We start from the raw sequence: 16355 nt of genomic DNA on the forward strand, positions 1-16355 counted from the left end.
TTTTGCAATTCCTCTTTTCTATTCTAAGTGGCTTTCCAGAGACCCACTGCCACCTGGGGCAAAGTACACAGCCCCAAGATCGTTCTGAAGACCAATGGTTTAATTCCCTTTATTGTAGTTTCACATATTGCTGCAGTCAGAAGTAAGTGCAAGCACTCTCTGAGGCAAGCCTCTTGCTGGTTAGTAACTACTTCTCCAGCTTAATTTCTTTGTCCACTTGGAGTTTACATGGGGTTAAAATCCACATTCAGGTACTTGCTTTAGTTGGGCATGGGTGAGACTATCACCTCCAAAAATAATAGGGGATCTCAATGAAGAGAAATCTCACCATGCAAGTAAAAAAATAAATCTGATGACCACAGCGAGCCATTAAAATTTTTAAAAGGTAATGAAGAAGGGAGAGAATGGGAGAGGAGTATAACAGCTATGAAAAACATTTTTTTTTTTTAAGTAAGTAATAAAGGAATATGTGCAGTGAGTGAACACAGACAGCTATCTTGAGTTGGGGGCAAGTTAATTACATTCAAAAAAGACAGCGTGTCCAGAATTTTTTTTTTTTTTGCAGTGAAATATTTTAGTTCCTTCATATAGAGACATATTACACATGTTAACAACCATGAAAAACAATACAAAATGCCCTCAATTTAACAAGTAGAAAAATATAACTAGTATATATGGCAATTGTGAATCTAATACTGTACAGAAGTAATTTATGGATTTTACAAATAAATTATAGCCTAAATGCCCTTTTAAAATTCTCTTTCCCCCCTAGATGTACACTAGAACTTACAATAGGAAAGGTTCCGAGCCTAGCTTATCGCAAATCAGTGCCAGTCAAATGTTCTGCCGACAAGCTCGAAGAATTTCTTATTTGGCTCGTGAAAATATTCATGCAGTTTATTGAGGAGCTTGGGGTCGACTTGCGGGTGCGCCCGGCCTTTGGACTCGTGTAAGCAGCGGTCCCGGCCGCTGTCCCGCAGGCAGTAAAAGCCCTTGGTTTTGTTAAAGTAGAAGTTCGAGGCATTGATCTGCGGCGAAAGCCTCAGGAACCTCTCGACCTTTTGTATCTCGGGGAAGGGGTCCCTGATGAGGCGGTCGCCGTCCACGATGTGGATGCGGCGCAGCGAGAAGAAGCGAAGCCAGTTCTGCATGTGCACGTGATACAGGCTGCGGTTGAGAGCCTTGTAGTCCACGTTGAGCCGGCCATCACGCACCAGGAACTCCTCGATGGACGGGTAGGGCTTGTGCTTCTGCATGTGGTTGTAGAACACTTGGGTGTAGTCGGACAGCACGCGCTCTGACGGGTCCCGCAGGATGAGCAGCAGCCGGATGGACGGGTTCATGCTGTGGACCCGCTCAGGCACTTTGGGCGACGTGAAGTACGCGGGGGTCTTTTCCACTGTGAGCTGGTGCGGGGAGGAGAAGGGCATCTGGCTGAGGTACCAGCCCAGGCCTTGGCTGTAATGCTCCTCCCAATCGAAGAAGTGCACCTCGTTCTCTGCGGCCGCCACGTCGGGATGCAGGCTGAGCATCTCCAGTAGCGCGCGTGTGCCGCCCTTGCGCACACCGATGATAATGGTCTGCGGCAGCTGCTGGGCGGAGCCGTTGGGGGCCGCGCCTTCCCGGATCTCGTCCTGCAAGGTCGCCGCTTTCCTCACAAGCTCCGGCTGGCCCAGCTCGGCCCCGGGCACAGCGGGGCGGGAAGGCACTAGCTGGAGCTGGACCACCAGCATCACCGCGCCCAGGAGCAGCGCGGCCATGCTGGACACCACGGTGGCTTCACTGGGCGGGGCGCCGCTGGGTCATGAAGCGCTGCCGCGAGGGATGCCTCCAGATCAGTGACACATGGGTGTCGCAGGCTTCCGATTACTAGGAAACAAAGGGGAGAAGTATTAACCCCACATAAATACTGGGCTTAATCAAGCTGACAACTCTGTCGTCTTGGGCACGACATTCACCTCCTGGGGCTTTCTTGGTTCCTTTATCCTATGAAGCAGGGGCGGCGAATGGTTTCTGTACAGGCAAGAGAGTAAATGTTTTAGGCTTTTGGGGACATATAGTCTCTATGGCAACTCCAACTATGCTATTTCGCTCTAAAGCACCCATAGATGATACACAGAGAAATGGGTGTGGTTGTGTCCCAATAAAACTTTATTTATGGACACTGACATTTGAATTTCATATAATTTTCATGGGTCATTAAATATTCTTCTTTTAATTTTTTTCAAACATTTGTATTTTTACTGCTCTGTTGGCACTAAAACCAGGCCAAGCTTTGGCCTGCAGTCATAGTTTGCCAACATCTGCTATAAAGGAAAAGGTTAGGAAGGACTTTTGGACCTTGGCAAACATCAGAGAATATCTACCAGCTGCCAGCCCCAGGCAGAGGGGCAAGCGATATGGAAGCAGGCATTGTTTCCAACCCACTAGGGGCTCCTGATCTAACAGGGCAGGTGAACCTGTTTGAAAGATTGAATGATTAACTACAATTCTTTACTCTTCCCTGAATCCAATTCTTGCTATAGCCTCCTTGTAGGGGGAGTGTACTTCCTAGCAATTTGATTTTTTTTTTTATTTGCCACGAGAAGAACATGCCCTGGCCAGCCAGCTGCTGGTGCCAGGAGGAAGACGAGAGACACCTGCAGTAGAGCTGCCCCATCAGCCCCCTGTGTGCAGCCCAGCCAACTCCCTCAGGAGTGAGAATGCATGCTTGTGGTTTTAAGCCAGTGAGTTTTGGGGTGGTTTGCATTACAGCACCAATTTGGCAAAGGTTAATTGATACAACCGGACTGTAAGCATCAGTGCGATATATGTTACGATTATAATTTAGGGAGAGTACTGTGAGGGCCTATGTTCATTCATTTTGCCTGAAATGATTAGAGATGTCTTCCAAGTAAAGCAAATGTTTGAAGTGGGCCTAGAGGGATAAACAGGCGAGGTTATTGGAAAGAGCAAAAAACCTTCATGCATGCAAACGTTTACTATTTATAAAGAACAGGTCTTGCAGTCTGCTCAGTGGATTGTCATTTTAACACTACAGTGCAAGGTAGAAACGCAGGACAGTTATAGAAACACAAGGACACAAAAATTTAGTCCACTTCAAAATTCACGGTCCAAATTTAAAATTCGAAATTCAGGGCTCTTCCTGTGAACTGCCTGCTTTATACCTTTTTCTCTTTAACTGAGACTTATCACATTTGGGCGTTAAAGTCCCTCAGGAACACGGGCACTGCTAAGCTACATGGCATGGAGTTCCCAAAGACACAAGAGCTATGGTTGTTGTTTTTAGGAGGCTGATAAGCAGCAATCCGTGTTCGACCCTCTCCCGGAAAGAGCAGATCGGACACTCTCTCTCTTTTTTTTTTTAAAGTTTATTTATATTTATTTATTTATTTTTGGCTGCGTTGGGTCTTCATTGCTGCATGCGGGCTTTCTCTAGTTGCGGCTCCTCTTCGTTGTGGTGTGCGGGCTTCTCAATGCAGTGGCTTTTCTTTTCGTGGAACATGGGTTCTAGGTGTGCGGGCTTCAGTAGTTGTGGCTCGCGGGCTCTAGAGCGCAGGTTCAGTAGTTGTGGTGCACGGGGCATAGTTGCTCTGAGAAATGTGGGATCTTCCCAGACCAGGGCTCGAACCCGTGTCCTCTGCATTGGCAGGCGGATTCTTAACCACTGCACCACCAGGGAAGTCCTGGAAACTCTCTTTTAAGTAATCTCTGTCTAAACACAGCTCAGGAAGAGTTGCACAGAGGCCCAGTTTGGGGACTATGGGATTTACAGAGCCAGAAAAATGTTTTCTATCAAGAGGGCCCATCATCTTCTTTATGCCAGGTTTAAAATTCACTTTATTAGCTTAAAACTTGTCTAGAATGTGTAAACTAAGAACAACAGGCAGGACTTCCGTGTTTATGATCAGATCAATTGATCTACCTCCCTCAGATATTAACTGTAATAGCCACTTTGTAAAATGTATATTAAAGATCAAGCAATTAAAAAGCTGAAACCTTTAGAAAATCACAGAACACTAGAAAAGGGACTTGCCAAATCACCTGACATACATATTTAGGAAAAAGAAAAGAGAAAAATTCAAGGAGGGATGGCCAAACAAGATGGGGCTCAAGGCTGGTCTTACTGATTGGATGAGCCCAATTTAATGGGCCATTTGCTTCAGTCAAATGAACGTTTTAGTATGTTTCAGTGAAATTCTATTTCCTTCTCAACTGCCCATGTGGTTTGACCAAAGGGACCAGTTGTGCTTGCTTTTTACATGTTTGGGGTATGTGTGTGCCGGTGCAAGTGTATGCTCTTGTGTGTTTATGTATGTATGTGTGTACACGTGTGTATGTGGGTGTGCACATGTATGTGTGTGTGCGTGCGTGTGCAGGGGGTGGGGTGGGTGAAGTGATGGAGAGAGTAGCTTCTCCACACTAAACTGCTATACTCTCTGTGGTGGGTATTGTCATCCCCATCATACAGCTCTGCATCCAGACTTAGGAAACAACCTGATCCTGCAACATCTAAGGGTTAGAGTCAGAGCCCAGATCTGAGATTCATATTATCTGACTATTTATGCTCTTTCCATTCTGTTATGAGGCATCTTGATTAGCACAGTGCACATCTGAGATCTTTTTCCTAAAGGGAAGTTACCAGCAGACAGCAGAAACAAGAAACTAAATATAGTTTGTCCTTTACAAAAACAAAGCAAAAAACAAAAACCCTCCCAAACAACCAAAAAACTGGGCACTTTGTAGTTTAAAAGCTCCTCATTTATAATGTAATAGTTTCTAAAATGTATATTTACTTATTCTAAGCCATCTACATTACATTCCAAAAGTACTTGAGGTATATGGAAAAAAAAATCTTAGCTAAAGTCTCATATGTACACGTGTGTGTGTGTGTGTGTGTGTGTGTGTGTGTGTGTGTGTGTGTATGAAACTTTAACTAAGTTTTATGTATATATTATACACACATATATTATGTATATATACACGCATATATTTGTACATCTAAATATATATAAAATGTAGTTACACACACACAGTGGCCATCGAGAGCCAAGTTCTTCCTGTTGTAGTTTGATAATGTGAATTTCTCAGTGGTACAGATAGAATTTTTGTGCCTTTTAGTAACATTCTCAGAAAAGGAAAGATCCCCAAGCTCAGGTGAACCTGTAAGCCAGGACATCTGGGCCAGCTGGTCTTGACAATGGAATTATGAGCATCAGAGCATCATGTCATTAAGTCCCTTTTTTTCATTTTATGGGTGAGCAGGCCCTGAGGTGACAGGCCCAAGATCAGGTAGAAAATCAGAGCCTAGAACTTGTGGATCCTGAGTTCCAGTTCTGTACTCTCTGCTATTATTGCTATCTCCCTAGCATGTGGTCTTAAAGCAATGGCAGTGTTTTGGGGATCCTAAAGAAGAAAGCCCCCCGAAAAAACCTACCTAGCAGTGACAAGCCCTGGCTGCCAACTCCAGAATCAGCTGGTACACAGGGGATATACATATAGCACGTGGGTGAAACGCATTCATTTGTTCTACTCAGTAGAAGAGTTAAAGGAATCACACAGGCTATGGAGTCAGGAATCCTGTCTCCAGTTTTGACTTTGGTCCAAGTGCCGTAACCTCTCTTAGCCTCAGTTTTCTCATCTGTAAAGTGGTAATAATTCCACTTGCCTCAAATGGCTACTTTGGGACTGAAGTGAGATGGGTTATCAGCACTGTCCTATAGAAATGTAACGTGAAGCACATATGCACTTTTTTTCCAATTATCAAACAAATATTTATTGAATTCATGCTACATAGCTAGCATTTTAGCTAAGCTATGAGATGAATTCCCCACTTTCACCAATACTTTCTCCCCTCCATTATGCCAACCACGATGCCTTCCCCATAGGAGTTATGCAGCAGATGAGTTGTGTAAATAAAAAGTGTAACAGTTTTACTACATTCGGAGAAAAAACTCAAATCTCCTTAGGCGATCTAGAGATGCTCAGGAAAGTAACAGCAACTCCCCTCAAAGGTGATAGCAGCCACTATTTATTTATGTCCCTGACACTTAGTCATATCTTGCCCTAAGACAGATCATGTCTTATCGTTACTTTTATTATAGGTGTTAAAATGACCCACATATGCACTTGTACATTTTCCAGGAGCCCCTTTTTAAAAAGGCAACTTTTATGTAAGCCAGTATTTCCAAAATGTTATCACTCCAACACATAATCACTATATAAAATTAAGGAGCTATTTTGCATTTTTTTTGTTTTCAAAATCCAGTGTGTATACATTTACTCTTACAGGACATCTCAAGGCCACATGTGGCTACTGGCAACTGAGGTGGACAGCAGAGAGGTATTAGAACACTGAGCAGTGTTGCAGTTCTTACTCGGAAATCCCTTTAATTGTGGAAAGTGCTTTCTTAATAAGTAAGATACTCTACCCCATTCACAAATTAGGAGATTCCCAAACAGGAAAAGGACCAGGAAGGCAAGTTTGAACTTGCAAGCAGCACAAAGTTGATTATTCTCCCTCCAGAAGTAAACTAGGTACTGTCAAAGGAATCTTCTGAAAGTCTGGAGCCCTGAGTTGGCACAGGCACAGACAAAGACTGTTCAACAGAACCTGGAACCCAAGCCACATTCCTCCCAAAAGCAATGATGGCAGCTGCCATCTGCAGCCCTCGCTACTAAGCGGACACTAGGCTGGCAACTTTGCACACAGGACCCCTGTGATGCTCACTGCATTCTCGATAGAACTGATATCATTATGAGAAAGTGAGGCTCAGAGAAACAGAGTGGTTTGTCTAGAAAGTTAGAGGCAGTACTAGGACTCAAACTCAGTCTGAGCAGGCAAAGCCAGGAACCTCACCATCCCTCACACTAGGTGGCAACACCCAGAGTTAGTGTATAAGTAGTTACTGGGCTCCTTGGTTTGTCTTTGGTCTTGTTGAACCATCATGCCAGCCACTGATTCTTTGATGAAGAACAGGATTCCTTGGAATGGCCCAGTCTTGCTAGAATGAGCATAAAATGAACCCCATCCTTCCCTTTGTAGATGGGTTAAAAGGTCCCCAAAAGAGATCCAGCCCACTCCCTGTTCACTCCCTTTTATCCGGGAGGCTGTTTGCTTCATCCTGCAGTGATAAACCAAGCCTGGAGTTTCAAGAATTCCAAAGACAAGAGTCTTTCCCATCAGCAGCACTAGGTGTCCTTGGGCCCCACCATGAAGAGGCTGACCACACACCAGGCATTGGGAACACATGGGAGAGGACACAGGCTTTTCCAGATGGAGATTTCCTTGCATTAAAAATTAAATCGAGGGCTCCCCTGGTGGCGCAGTGGTTGAGAGTTCGCCTGCCGATGCAGGGGATGCGGGTTCGTGCCCCGGCCCGGGAAGATCCCACATGCCGCGGAGCGGCTGGGCCCGTGAGCCATGGCTGCTGAGCCTGCGGGTCCGGAGCCTGTGCTCCGCAACGGGAGAGGCCACAACAGTGAGAGGCGCGCGTACCGCAAAAAAAAAAAAAAAAAAAAAAAGAAAAGTAAAAAAAGAAAATTAACTCAACACTCCTCTTCAGGTCAGGGAGGAACCTAGGATGGGACCTGCCTGCCCCTCCCGCCTCCTTTAAGCCAAGCCCTGATTTTTCTGTTCATCTGAACACACCAAGCTCACACCAGCTCTGAGCCTTGGCATTTAATGCTGCCTCTTTCCAGGATGCTAGCCCCAGGCTTTGCGAGGCTGGCTCTCTCTTGTCATTCAGATTTTATTTCAAATGTTGGCTTTCCCGCAATGTTAGCGCCCCCACTCTCCTTTAATCACTTTCTTTGACATCATCTTGTTTTATATTCCTCATATACTATCCAAAATTGTTTGCTTGTTTACTGCCTGCCTCTCCACCCAACAATGTTAATTCAGAGCTTCCTTATCGATGTCCTTCCTGTCTCTCTTTGCTGCATCCTCTGGGGCTGGCATGATTGCTAGTACACAGTGGGTACTAGAGATGCTATTTGCTGAATGAATACATTGAATGTTGTGGAAAGTCAGGCAAATGATTGAAGGCACTGAGAAAGCCTTTTAATTCAGCAGAAAGAGAAACTTAACAGTCTGTCCCTTTATGAAAATGTCTGTGTCAAAAAGTAGTGAGTTTTCCCTCCCTAGAGGGTCAAGCAGAAACCAGATGTTAAGGGGGGACTCAAAATTTCTCATGGCGATTGGACAAGATCACTGAGAGTCTAAAACATATTTTCATTACAAAAGGAGGGGAAGCAGTGAAGTCACCCTTCAAAAATATTTTAATTTTCTCCTTAAGTCTTCTTACTACATAATTCACATCATGACCCAGATTTCAAATGTAACTAATACAATATATTTGCTCTCAGTCCCACTACTGGAGTATATTCGTGGATAAAATGAAATAACTAGAATATTTAACAGGAGGGAAATTCAGTGCATCGGGAACAGTGAGGCCTGCGGTCCCTGTGTCTGCAGGAAAAACTTCCCAGCCTCTCAACAAAAGACGGTGACCCAGCTGGCACAGGTGAGAATCTCCTTGGATAACAGGGACGATCAAAACATGGGGACCCAAGTCATCTAAGGGATCTGACAAAAGGGTTGAAAAGAAATAGATTCCTCCCTGGGTGCCCACTGCGTATCAGGCAGTAGGCACTCGTGTATAAATTATCTCCTCTAATACTTGTAACGATAGTAAGAGGTGGTTAGTCTCCTTTTATTTTATATATTTTTTAAGCAATGAAAAGGCAGTGTGCAGTAGTAGAAAAGCAAAGAGGCTTTTGTAATTGGACAGAACCAGGCTAGAATTCTTATACCTAACTGACCTCAGCTAAGTTTCTCACCTCCCCGGGGCTCAATGTGCCGTTCTGCAAAATGGGCTAAAATCTACTTCATAGGGATGCCATCGTGCCTCAGTAAGATTACCCACGGCAAAGAGATAGTGCAGTGCCTGGCACTCGGTGGGCATTCAACGAATGTTAATGGCCTGTCTCTCTCCCCAAGGCAGACATGGAAACATGCTATTAAGGTTAAATGACCTTCTCAAGGTCACAGAACCAGGAAGTGTGATGACTAAAATTCCGCAGGCCATCTGTAAAGCCCATTGTGCTGCTTTGCCTTTGAATGGAGATGCCTTCTGTGGGCAGCGGCAAGTGCATTCCCGGCAGAGGGGAGAGCTTACTCCAAAGAATGATGATAACATAGCAGGAAGGATAAGAGCTCTTGTGCTGCTCTACAAGGATTGTTTCTCTCCAAGCATCCCCGAGTATTGAGTGATTTAATTTTCTGGAATGCACTGATGCCTGAGCCAAGACAGTTTGATCAGAACTGTCATTTCCATATCCAACCAAACTTCTGAGCAATCAACAGTATACGATTTTTTGTTCATGTTTAGGAGAAAAAAAGGTCTCTCTTTTACCTTTGCACTGCTAACTTAAGAGTGCATGGCAGATCTGTCAAATTTCTATCCTTGGCAGATCATCTTGGAAACCAAGAAAGAGGAAACAGATTTAGCTCATGCCTGTCAGTCTACAGAAGGACAGTGAGATCTCAAGACTTGCATTAATATTTATTTTCTTGAAATTGCCTACACATGACACTTGTCATCCAGTGTTGACATTCACTTCTGTTTGGGTTTACTTATGGTAATTGCTGTGAGGTAGGATGGGGTGGAAAGAGTCCAGGGTAGAAAAGACCCCAGGTCAGTCCACATAATGTTAATAAGTTTCTCTGGGTCACATTGGCTATCTGGGAAAAGGAGGAGTAATTGGCCCTGTTTTCCCCTTGAAAAAGATCAGGACTCTTCCAACACTCCCTCTTCCAGACTTTCTATGCTCTGTTGCTTCCATGGCACGGCTGGGAGGTTCCATATATACAAAAGGTTGCCTGCATAATGAATGTAATTCTTCAGGATTGAAGGAAGGAGGGACCTGGGCCAACCAGGGAGGGCAGCATGGTGGGGCAAGGCTTTAGGGCCAGAAGATTTCAGTCACAGTGTTTTGCCGAGCTTCTGAGAATTCCATGATATTATGAGGATGATAAAGGAAAACTGTCCCATAGGTAGTCTGAAGTCAACCCATGCAAAGTTGTTTTCCAAATTAGTGAGAGATTAGGGTTGAAGCATCTAGAAAGGAGTTGCAAGTGGGAGGTGACTAAAGCATCCCCCCAGGAGCTCTGTCTGCCCCATGACAATCACCAGCAACAGTGCTTTGAAAACTTATACGTGCACACCGATCCGCTAGAGAGGTAGTTCAAAATGCAGATTCTGATCCAAGAGTTCTGGGGAGAGGCCTGGGAGTCTGTGTTTCAATAAGCTCCCAGGAGAACCGGTCTGCCCACCCATAGCCCTCGGAATGGCAAGAACTCAGTGAGCTTGGAACAACTGTGTTCATTCACATTCAGATCCTGATGCCCTTGGCCTTGGGCTGTGAAGGCTGATGTGCCTTTGGTTTTTGTTTCTTATGATTGTTGGGGCAGTTTGTTTTTAAATCCAGGTTTGGAACCACCTGCAGTAGACAAAATAGAGAGGGATCAGTCCCGTCACAGAGCTGGTGTTATCTGTGGAGGCGGGCAGAGGGGAGATGTTGGAATTCAGAGGATTAGAGCCAAAAACCCAGGCTCAAACCTCAGCTGTATAACTTAAAATCCACAAGACAGGATTGAAATCTCAGAGCCTTAGATTGAATGCCTTGGCCCAATATATACCGATTTTGAGGATTAAATAGAACAGTCTGTGTGGTGCTTACGAAGTTGCCATATTGCCTGGCCCAAGGCAAGCCCTTCAATCGTGGTAGCTATTTCTGTCCCTAAAAAAGAAGGCTGTGTGGTATAAATGGGAATCAAGGATGATAATTAGTCAAACGCATTTGTTCATGATCCAAAGTACTGCAGTGACTCAACCAGACAGAGGCTTACAGAAGAAAGGACAGTGACACACAGAAGCAATCCAGGCTCTCTATCTGGGGAAGGGGCACACAGAGGGTCCTCCCTGAATATCCCCTGCCTGGGTGATGGGCAGCCATATGTGTGCAGCGGGGAGGCCCCCAGGAGGGCTGAGGAGGGGCTACTTCTCCTCAACATGTTTAATCTGCGGTGCTGTGCACAGAAGGCAGCAGTGACCTAAATAAATCCTTCATTAGAAGCAGAAACACACTGGCACAGGCAGAGTTCTGTGACAGGAGGGCGGACAGGGCCTCTCTTATTACTCGGTGCGGCTGAGTGGAAAAGAGGGCCGCGCTAGCAGACAGGAGACAGGAGCTGGGCTGCCTCAGTGCACTTGGATATGCATGGCTCGATCCCTGCTCCAGCTGTGACCCAACCTCCCAACAGGTACCATCTGACTGTGGGAGCCTCCCTGGCTGAGGTGGACGGTCATCATCACCCCACAGATGGCCAGCACCTATGAAATCCATACATTTCCCCAGAAATGGCAAGGAAAGACACACAGAGCATCAGAGGCCAAAGAACCCTGTGCTGTCATCTTGTCCTGTCCGTATCCCTGTTGATGGGGAAACAGGTGGGCACAGAACGGGAATCCCAAGGTCAAGTGTGTAGGGGCTGAAATGAATCAGAAAGCAAGGTGTTCTGATTCCCATGCCACCAGGGCCCAAACACATGGGAATCTGTGTTTCTTTTATGTTGGGACATTAGAATTAGGGAACATTAGAATACTTTTGCAGCTGAAAATACATATATACAAGCCAAAGTAAATTCTTCCCCTGGGTGGGCAAAGGTAGAGGGCGGATTTGTCTCATTTCTTGAGCCAGACTGTACAGAGAGAATTTTGTTTCCCCCCAAAATTCAGAGGTTGAAGCCCTTATCCCCAGTGTGGAGATGGGGCCTTTGGGAGGTAATTAAATTTAGATGGAGTCCTGAGGATAAGACCCACAGTGGGATGAGTGTCCTTATGAAAAGAGGAAGAGAGATTGGTACTCTGTCTGCCACTTGAGCACACTAGGAGACAGCAACCATCTGCATCCAGGACAGAGCTCTCACCAGGAGCTGAATCTGTTGGCATCTTGGTCTTGGACTGCCCAGACTGGAGAGCTGGGAAAAATACATTTTTGTTGTTGTTTAAGCCACCCAGTCTATGGCATTTTGTTACAGCTACCTGAGCAGACTCATACATAGCCCTTAGAAGAAATAGTAAAGAAAAAGAGTCTGCTTGGGACTGCTTCCACTGCGTAAGTTTTCCCAGGGGTAGCACACAGCGGTCTCCTGGATCAGGCAAGTGACATCCACCTAGGAAGGCTGCTGGCCAGTGGGGACTGCAGCAGGCAGCCACGTGTGTACGTGGTCTGTCTAAGGAGCCAGCTGCTGGCAACTCTGGCAGATGTGGTTGGAGACAAGAGACCCGTGTGGGCTGATCTTTGGAGCTTTCAAAATTGAACTATGGATATTTATGTGAAAACTCATGATTATTATTAGGTATGAATGTAATAAATGGCTATCAGTTGCCAAGACAGGTGAAGATGAAAAAAAGAAAAGATTAGAAAGCAAGTCTGCAAAGACTGATGCCTCAGGTCTATACTTTGCCCACAGGTGCCCCTCCCCCCAAACTTTTACAAGGCACCTATGATGTTGCTAAGATTGTACTGAGTTCCCGGGGACACAGAAATAACCCAGTCACCGTCCTCAGAGCACCCTGTAAAGTAGAAGATACAGGTGGAAGGAGACCTATTACCGTGTTCAGTGTGGGCAGGGATCAGGTACAGTTGCATCAGAGTCCAGGGGAGAGAGGCCACACAGGTAGAAGACCAGGGAGGGCCTGGTGCCATTCTACCAAAAGGTGATCAATGGCCGGGTATAACCCGGGAGGAGGCTTGGGGTCTGCTCAGCAGGCAGTTCCCCAGGGACAATCATCCCAAATGGAGTTTGTAGCAGAATCAGGGCCGGGCAGGGCAGGTTGCGGGGACTTGGCCTGTGCTGGGGTTGGCTGTGGAGGTACAGTCTGTGGGGGAGGGTGACAGATATGAGGCTGCAGGAGCCAGCAGGGGCCACGACTTGAGATTCGGAAACACAGTGGAGGGGAAAGAGCCATGGCAACGGAACAAAGCAAAAGGTGCTGAGCTTGAATCCCAGCAATGCCACTCACAGACTCCAAGATGGGGCAAGTTAATGGAAAATCTTGGAAACTACTGCTCACTTTTGGTCCAAGAGCTTGATTTTGTCTTTGCTTTGGATATGCATGTTCTTGGTTTAAACATGATCATTTAAAGGCAGACATTTAAGTGACAGCTTAGTACTGACCTTGAAACACACTGGGGGTGCAGTGAGGACTGACATCCCTGCCTGCAAGTCGCTGAGGGGGAAACAGGCATGGACAGAATTAAAGCATGGTACCATGGCTGGTTTTGATTTTACATTGTCTGTATGTTTTCTTTCATTTTTTGAATTAAATTGCTGCTGTTCCTGTAACAGCACTGAATGCAGCAATGGTGGTGCATGGCTTTTTCCTCCATCCTCCCCACATACACATAGGGCTGTGATTTCTGTTCATCCCTTACTTAAAAATTTTTTAAAACCACTATTCAAGTTAAATATTCCTTTATTCTTAAGCTTCAGGTTTTAAAAAATGAATTAGTGTCTCATGTGCCTCTGATTTGAGCTTGAACTTATCTATAATGAATTTACTTTAAACAGGAAACACCTACCTTATTATCTCAGTCATCTCGAAATCTTTAAATGCCATTTAATCTATCGAAAAGATCTTGCACTTGACACAAGCTTCCCTGTGATCTCTTGTTATCTCTTGCTATAATTTCAGTATCTTCAGATTAAATGTAACACTCTACAATAAGTTCAATCATCATCAGCCTGGTCATTTATTCTTTCTGAATATTGCTGCAGAGTGATTTATGGTTTCTTCTTTTAAAATATTTTCAATTTATTATTACTTAAATAACATATTTGAAACGATCTGGCATCTGAGGGAGACATTCAGGAATCCTAAGATGAATTACAAGAGCTCAGAGGGGGCAGGCTGGTGGTTAAGAGTGTGGGTTTGAATCCCATCTCCATCCCTTACTCCCTCTGTGTGACCAAGAGCAAGTTATGTGTTCTCTGTGTGCTTCGTTTGTTTTTTACCTGAAATGTAGGGATGGTTACAGTATTAATTTTGTAGGATTGTCATGAGGCTTAAAGGAGATATTTACTACATGAGTGCTAAGAAGAGGGCCTGGCATATAGAAAACCCTCATCAAATGTCATCATCAGCCCTGGCAGGACTCTGTTTTCCACTGTAGTGGCTGATAAAGGTCTTATTCAGGTAGTCAATATTGCTAACACCAATCATTTCAGGCACATAAAATGCATCTCCACAAAGTCACCTTTGCTTGAAAGGACCAGTGCACAAGAGTGAGCATGGTGCTAGCTGGGGTCAGGAGCTGGGGTCTAGTCCCAAGTTCTGTCCTGACTTCTGTGTGACCTTGGCCAAGACAAAGAAATACTCTAAGCCTCTTTTACAAAAGGAAGCAATCGGACCACAAATGCTAAGAACATCCGCCCTCTTGTATCTATCTACAACGCAAAGGCTTTAGAGAATTAAGAAACATTCTTGACTATCAAAGCAAGATACTATTATCCAAAATTCCAAACAAAACAATTACTGTTAAAAATAAATCATAAAGCTTTGTCACTTGGCATCAGTCTAACATTTCATGGGTTAAAGGTAGCAACATGTCTTGAATTTCTACACTGCCAAAGTCCTTTGATATAAGGGAAAATAATACAGCTTCTAGCAGGAAAGACTGTCCCCTTGGGTAGGGTCTCCCAAACTACCTGCTGCTCTAGTTCTATTCAGATCGTATCCAGCGTTCATTCAACAAATATTAATTGAACGTAGCACCTGATTAAGAGGTGGATCAGCTAGATTAGAGACCCATCTCCAAAGGATGCTTAGTCACCACTAGAACAAAACATGATGAAGAAAAATAGCATTATATAAAAGGCTTCTCAGTGATAAGAAGATATACATTTAAACCAAGCCCTTCAGGCTGGGGTAGGGGCTGAGGGGTTGTGTGTGCTGAGATAAGCCTTCCCCACACCCAACTCCAAAGGGTCAGCTTCAGGACCTTCTAGGCTGGCTAGAAGCAGTGGACTCTAGGGCTTTTGCTTGTGTAAGAGAGGGATGTAAGTTTGGGAGTGAGCAAAATTGCCTAAGACAACAGAAAAGGGCTGAGGGCTGCCACAGGCGTTCATTTTCTTGGTTCTGACCACACATAACACTCAGTCTCTCCCTAAATAAATGAAGATGCAACCTTTGAAGAATAGTAGGACGTGCAAAAACCCAATTATCAGCCTGCTCAGCGTAGCCACAATTCAGACAAGCCCTAAATAGACTAGCTGTGTATCAGGCACTGGGGAATTGGAGATACAGCTTGCATCCTGTTCCTTCCCTCAAATGACTCAGGTACACGCAGGGGTGTAGGGTGTACTGGGAGGCAAATGGAGGGAGACGGGGCAAAATATGTGATGACTGCACTAAGGTTAGGGCTGAGAGATGGCTACAGATATGCTGCTTATTAGCAGAAAGATTCATAGACAACAGAATAATGGGTAGACATACATCACACATCAAATTGTTTTGGTCTTATTAATGTGTCAAGAGACGAGAAGAATTGTAACAGAGTTACATTTAGAAATAGCTTGTTTTGTGTTTCAAAATCAAAGATGGAAAATGGCGTGGGAATGAGTTATCATGTCCCAATAACTGTATTTCTCCAATTCTTAGTGAACAAGAAGGAAAAAGCAAAGGCATTGGAAGAGGGAGTCTTCATGTGATTTTCTACATTGCTCTTTGTTTTTTGGTGTTGATTAGATTTGATGGAACTTCAGTAGGGCTCATCCACGGGATTCCCCATTCCAGTTCCTTCTGAAAGGAATTTGCTACATAAAATTGTGTGTGTGTGTGTGTGTGTGTGTGTGTGTGTGAGTGAGAGAGAGAGAGAGAGAGAGAGAGAGAGAGAGATAGCTCCAATGATGAACTAAGTTTTCAAGACTTCCTGCAACTTTCACACCCTCTCAAGGTCATCAATGCACTAATGAAGCTAACACGTGTCTTGAGGTCCTGCCCATGTGATGCTTCCATGACAATGAGTTTCCAAAGTTCTCAAAGAAAAAATATGACTGTGTCCCCCTTGATCATTGAGCCACATTGCTTTCCCACTTTGACAACTACCTTCATTCCCCCATCAGCTGGTAGGAACGTGCAGGCCTGGCTTTGTACCCCAGATTAGGACCAAACTCAAACTAGCATTGGTGTCCAACATGCCAGGGAAAAGGAGTGGCTTGGCCAAAGCACAAGGGTTCAAATTAAATGAGGTTTTGAAGATTGTGCTGAAATTCATAGTTTGGCTTT

General features: G+C 44.8%; 1 protein-coding gene across 1 annotated transcript in view; it reads right to left on the reverse strand.

Annotated features, from left to right (window-relative positions):
• Nucleotides 1-116: 116 nt before the first annotated feature.
• Nucleotides 117-16355, reverse strand: part of HS3ST1 (heparan sulfate-glucosamine 3-sulfotransferase 1) — a 30482-nt gene continuing 14243 nt past the window's right edge. Inside the window, exon 2 of the mRNA XM_079921058.1 lies at nt 117-1869. Within this exon, the coding sequence (XP_079777184.1) occupies nt 825-1760 (936 nt within the window). The 5' untranslated portion in view covers nt 1761-1869 and the 3' untranslated portion in view covers nt 117-824. The remainder of the gene's footprint in view (nt 1870-16355) is intronic.

This window comes from Stenella coeruleoalba (assembly GCF_951394435.1).
Source record: "Stenella coeruleoalba genome assembly, chromosome: 4".
NCBI classification, from domain to species: domain Eukaryota; kingdom Metazoa; phylum Chordata; class Mammalia; order Artiodactyla; family Delphinidae; genus Stenella; species Stenella coeruleoalba.